The sequence below is a fragment of the Rhinatrema bivittatum genome, chromosome 2, assembly GCF_901001135.1.
Source record: "Rhinatrema bivittatum chromosome 2, aRhiBiv1.1, whole genome shotgun sequence".
NCBI classification, from domain to species: Eukaryota; Metazoa; Chordata; class Amphibia; order Gymnophiona; family Rhinatrematidae; genus Rhinatrema; species Rhinatrema bivittatum.
The window spans coordinates 357,872,097-357,878,096 of NC_042616.1; the positions used below are offsets into that span (position 1 = coordinate 357,872,097).

A 6,000-nucleotide genomic window follows, 5' to 3' on the forward strand; every position below is an offset into this window, starting at 1 on the left:
TCACCGAGAGAAAACTAAGATGGCGCCTGAGAGGACGTAACTCTGTTTGCTCCGTCTTCTCAAGATTTTTTTGTGACTGCTTTGGCTAGTAACCCTGGAAAAAATGCCTCATAAGAGAAAGGTAAAGTCCGGGTATATCCACCCGACCCGGACCTTACCTCGGGGCAACGATTGATATCTGAGTTCGCCTCTTCTTCAACCCGTTTTGAGGGTTTCAACCCCCGCTGGTGAGTCGGCGAGAGGAGAGCCTTACTCCCCTGGGGAGCTTTCGTTGAGCCCTCCCGCTCCGAAAACACCGCTGGAAGCCTTGCCACGCACCGTCTATGGAGGAGCCGAGTCTCATGTCGATGACATCATTCAGAGTGCTTGGCTGGGTGGCCCAGAAGCTGCCAGTGCGTTGGGAGGAGAACCGAGGCCCCAAACGGCTGCTGTACAAGGAGGAAAGGGGCTGGAAGCAGCTGAAATCCCTTCAACATCGGGAGAAAGCAGCGTGTCTGCAGGATTTGGGGTAAGGAGATCCTCCCCATTGCAATTTGTTAAACCAACGGTGGTGACCCTGGATACTATCTGGGACTTTATGGTGAGGATGTCGGATAAACTAGACAATCAGGCCCAAATGTTTGAAGAGTTTTCTGCAAGAATTGTGATACAAGACCGCGACAACCAGCAGAAATTTGTGGAACATGAGGAAGCAATCAAGAAAACTAATGAGGAAATAAGAAATCTTCATAGCATAAATGCCACTATGATTTCTGAAAGGACTTATATGTCAAGGAGACTAGAATCAATAGAAAATTTTATGAGGCATCTAAATATAAGATTAATAAATTTTCCTATTGTAATGGGGGAAATCCCGTTGTTAACCTTTAAGAAATATGCAATAGAGATACTAAAGATACCTCAAGAAGAGATTCCTCCTGTAAAGAAATTATTTTTTCTACCAAAAAGGAATAACCCAGACCCAGCTGTTTCTAATGTTCAAAGGTTGGACTTTCAAAACCTAACCGAATATTTAGAAGATTCTACCATTGAAATTGTGGATAGGGCTATACTTTTTGTTTCCTTTTTTGATGAAGCTAGTGTTTCAAAGATAATGAAGAATTATTTTAAAATGTAAATGAAGTATATTGTGGTGGTTTAGTGCGTGTGTATCCGGATCTTGCTAAACCTACGCAGCAACGTAGGAAGGCTTTCATACAAATGAGACCTGAGGCCTTAGCACTAGGAGCCAGCTTTATGCTGCGCTATCCTTGTAAGTGCATCATTAAACTGGCCAGGAATACTCATATATTTTTTTCTACCTGATCAACTACGGGCCTTTTTGAATGGGAGAAGACTTCCTAGTGAACCATAAAGGGAGAGTTAGTTTTGGGTAGATATCAGGAGCTAAAGTATTTTCTTGTTTCCTAAAAAAACTCCTTATTTGTTTCCTTTCTCTCCACATTTTCCTATGTAATAGAGGAATTTAAGTAAGAAGTATTTAAAACTCTCTGAGTTAAGAGGGTCTATGACTTCTTTGTTTATTTACTTCAGGACTATTTCCTATAGAGATTCTTTGTATTTCCAATGCAAAAGTTTTGTTTTGTATAATTGTTAAAAGATGATAAATAAAAAATTTAAAAAAAAAAGGTCATTCACCGAATGCCTGAGGCCCATTGAGGGTGAGAGACAGCAGATTAAACCTTTCCTTGAGCACACGCTGATGATATTGTCTCTAGTCTATTCTAAATGTCTTTGTGGTAATAGTTGTAATACTATTTCCCTCTCTAAAGTTTGTCACTTTTGTCTTGAGTGATTATTTGAGAGGAGTTTGCTTCTGTTTTGTGCTAGTTATTATATATATTATATACATTAGAACATAAAGATCACAGAGTACAGTGGTAATAGAAGATGATAAATGGTTATAGTAGGGAGAGGTTGCTAGTCAGGAAATGCCTGTTTAAATAACCATGTTTTTAGTTTCTTCCTAAATTTGAGGGTAACATGATTCGAGATGGAGTGTCGAGGGCAGGGTATTCCAATGTGAGGGGCCTGTGATAGTGAGGGCACGCTCCCTTGTGGATGAGAGGTGTGCTGTTTTCAGAGAGGGCACGTGAAGGGTTCCTTTGTTGATTGTTCTAGTGGGACGATTCAGGTGTGCAGAGGTGAAGGGAAGGTCAAGCCAGTTGGAGTGGTGGGAGTAAATGGCTTTGTGGATGATAGTGAGTGTTTTGTAAAGAATGCGGGAGGGGATGGGGAGCCAATGTAGGTCTTTGAGAATGGGGGTTATATGGTCAGTTCTACGGGCATTTGATATGACTCTTGCCATGACTCTTGCTTTGGCTGCTCCCACTTCCTGGAGGAGATCTCCCAATTCTTGTAATTTGTGGTTGTCTCAGCTGGACACCCTTGGGAACTCTCTATCTTCTTGAGCAATGCATTCTCTATAGCAATCTGATTGCCATAGTACTGCTAGTCTTTGCCATACCTCTTTTAATGCTTTAGAGGAATCATGCAGGTAGATGCCTGCTAATCCTTCCACTCGTTTTGGTGATTCGTGTCATAGCCATTTCACCATATCAATCACAATCTTATACCCACACACCACTGTATTCCAGTGTACTTTAAATGTATACCCACAAATTCAAAAACAATCATACCACCGGTCAATAATTAATATGAAAGGTTTTTTTGCCAAGTATATGTATATGTAGGCCCCTCACTCTTAGGGTCTGTATAATGCCACAGACTCCAATACGGTATGGGGTCAATTTGCTTTAATTATAAACATCATTTTTTTAAGTTTTGCTTATTTATATTAAAACTTGCCAGTCTCAGTCAATATATTCAATAATCGCTTTTGTCACACCATATTTAGAGATACGAGAGGAACAATCTTACTCATCCGTCTCAATCTTGGTTGATCTCCCTCTCCCGACATGCACGCGTTTCGAACAGAAAGTTCTGCTTCAGGGGATTTCCTTCTGTATCTGTTTTTCAAACCATCTTCCCATCTTCGATGCTGCGATTTTTCATCTACGATACTGTGATTTACCTCCTCTTGGCTTCTTAACACAATTTAACTTCGCGGCAACCCCTTTGCGCAGCGGCCCCCAACCCCCTACGCTCATACCTAATCCCCACCTCAAGTTACTAGGTGGCCCTCCCATAGGGCTACAAATCCCTGTCTAGGGCATAGGCACTATAGCAAGGCTCCTCTCTCCCCCCTCCCCCCCCGAAATGAGCCGTTCGGAATTGTCGTGGACCGCGATAACCCTTTACTGACCTGTAGCGCAAATGGAAGTGTTGTAGCTATTAGCCGCTATAGGAGCCGCGCTAAACACTGCGGCTGTTTCGCGGCACACGATAACTGTTTCCCATTTTACATATGCTCCGCCCCAACTCCGCCCCCTGAATATAGAATTATGAATTTGCATTCGCAAATCGCGTTAACGGCTGTTAGAGCGATTTGCGAATTTATCTCCCGCGATAACACCTTGGAAAATGACCCCCAAAGGTCTTTTAACAATACTACAATCAGACTGGCACGATTGAGCCAAGTGAGAGAATGTGCAGTGTCAATAGCCAGATCCAAACTATGGAATACATTACCACCACATTTAAGGTTAATGGTATACAAGAAGAAATTTAAGGCAGATCTAAAGACCTGGCTTTTTCAGTGCACGTATACAGAAAAGGAGCAACAGGTGGCTCCTTAGGTCTAATTTATATTCTTTGAATATTATCTAGTTTTTTATTGAAATTGTAGTGTATCTTTTAGACATGTTTAGTTATACTTTTTAGGAACATTAAAGGAATAACTTCTTAGTTTTATATCTCATTTTAACAGCTAAAATTATCTGTCTATGCCTTTTTAAACCTTTTAGCTGTTATTACAATTTGACTGTTTTTATTGTATTTTCTTATTGTATTTTGATTGTAAACCTTTGTGAAGGCTATGCTGATGTGACTGTATATAAAAAACAATAAACTCTAAACTCTAATAAATCATAAGGTTTTTAAATTTGATTCCCTGGCCTCTCAACACAGCAGAAAGGTGTGGAAGGCTTATTCAGATGCAAAGCAGTGCCTTTAACAATCCTTCACCTTTAACAATTTCTACTCACTGTAGACTTCCCTGTCACAGACTGTGCTTTGGGGATATGAGTTCATGTTTCATTGCACTGTATACAGTTCTTTTAAGAATGCTTTCAGTTCAATGGCTTTCACTGGTTTTCATTGGTTGTTGTTATTCCTCAGGAGCTTGGTTTTATAATGGCTTTTCACTGATGAGGCCTACATAAAACATTCACGTTTTAATATCCAGATAACTAAATCTTCCTCCCAATCAGACTTGCAAAAAGATTCTGTATTTCTGAAATTATTAGTTGTATAAGTAATTGGTTACTTACAATTGTTGCACTTCAGAAGTAATGCCCCCAGGACAAGAATCTTTTGATTTGCAGATGCAGCTGAAGAAAGGAGGGTGGAGGATTCTGAGAGATGTGTGGCTTTATTGCAGAGATGAGGAGGTGAGGAGATTAAATGAGGATACTTATCAGGAGAATGAGGCTAATTTAATGGAAAGAGGAAAGGTAAAAAGCCTGTTCACTTCAGGGGATAGCGAAAAGTCCTGTTACATGCAAGCAAGCATGGAGGAACTGCCTCATGGTCAGAGAAAGCAGGAAACCAGCCTCATCAAGGGTCAAAAGTGTGGCCAATGGTCTGGCCTAAGACCCATGTGACACAGGGTTCATCCAGGTAGTCTTTGAACTGGGAAACATCTGGAGGACCTAAGTCAGGGAGTCAATGATCAAGCCTAAAGGGGAAAAGGGGTGAGCCTTGCAGACAAAGGCCACAGGACACAGTATGTACATTAGCAAGGTTAGCCGCAGAATGTAAAAGACTACAATACCCACAATACAATTTTCACAGTTGAAAGGCAGTACTGCAGCATTGAACACAGTTCACAGCCACAAGGTAAATAAATGCAAATGTGTACATACTGCTGGGGACAGAACATATTGATTATTCCAATTGAGATAGTTTGTGGCTCATTTTGCATTATTGGCCATATATATATTTTTTTTTTACACCAATGTAGGCTCCATACTACTAGCTGGAATATGTGATGGCTAACATATAGCACTTCAATGCCTATCAGAATGAGTATTTTGTAATCAGTATTTAGCACTGCTATGTTTTTCATATATGATTATATTCATGCATATTTTGTTAACACTTTTTCTGTCATTTAGTTGCATGTTTTCAAAATACCAAGAAAATTCTCCACAGTTCTCTTTACTCTTACAGGACTGTTGTTGGACAAAGGTTCAGAGACACTGACAGCTGATCAGCTCATGCTTCTTTTCCCTATAGGTGAATTTTCCAATGAAGGAGAAGAAACTTTATCCTGACTGGGTACTAACCATCTGTATGCTGTTGGTAGTCATCCCTTGCATGTTTATCCCAGGAGTAGCACTGTACCATTTTATCAGGAAACTGGCAGACAAAAGACGCAAATGTCAAGCAGAACCACATATAAACAGTGTATATGAAAATTCAGTTGATGAGCAAGCTTGTTTGTAACTAGTTAAGCAAAAGCTACAATAAATTAAACATTCTTCATATGTTTATTTTGCAGTGTTTCCTACAAGTGATTCCCATAAATAGTAGCATATAGCTTATAAAGAGATATCTACTAACTATTCCATTCCTCAGTTCACTGATTTTCTGAGATACAGGAATTCCAGGGACTGCACTCTCAGGAGTGCCTATTATCAAACACTATACATTTTTTCTCTGGTTTGCTAAAACACTGGACCAGTAAGCCAGTGACATCCTCTTCTACAAAAATGTTTTAATCAATTTGAATTTTGAACTAGAAAAGATAAGCTCATATGCAGGGCTGGAGCAAGGGTATTGTGTGCCCTAGGCAACCCTTGCGCTGCCGTCCCTCCCCCCCCGCCTGTTTCGGTGCCGACTGTGTGCTTCTCAGGCCCACGAGTGGGATAGGTCCCA

The 6,000-nt window shown here is 40.5% G+C and overlaps 1 protein-coding gene across 1 annotated transcript in view; it reads left to right on the forward strand.

Moving 5' to 3' along the window:
- Positions 1 to 5,613, forward strand: part of SLC6A18 (solute carrier family 6 member 18) — a 218,716-nt gene extending 213,103 nt beyond the window's left edge. Inside the window, 1 exon segment of the mRNA XM_029589928.1 lies at positions 5,359 to 5,613. Within this exon segment, the coding sequence (XP_029445788.1) occupies positions 5,359 to 5,568 (210 nt within the window). The 3' untranslated portion in view covers positions 5,569 to 5,613.
- The last annotated feature ends 387 nt before the right edge of the window (positions 5,614 to 6,000 follow it).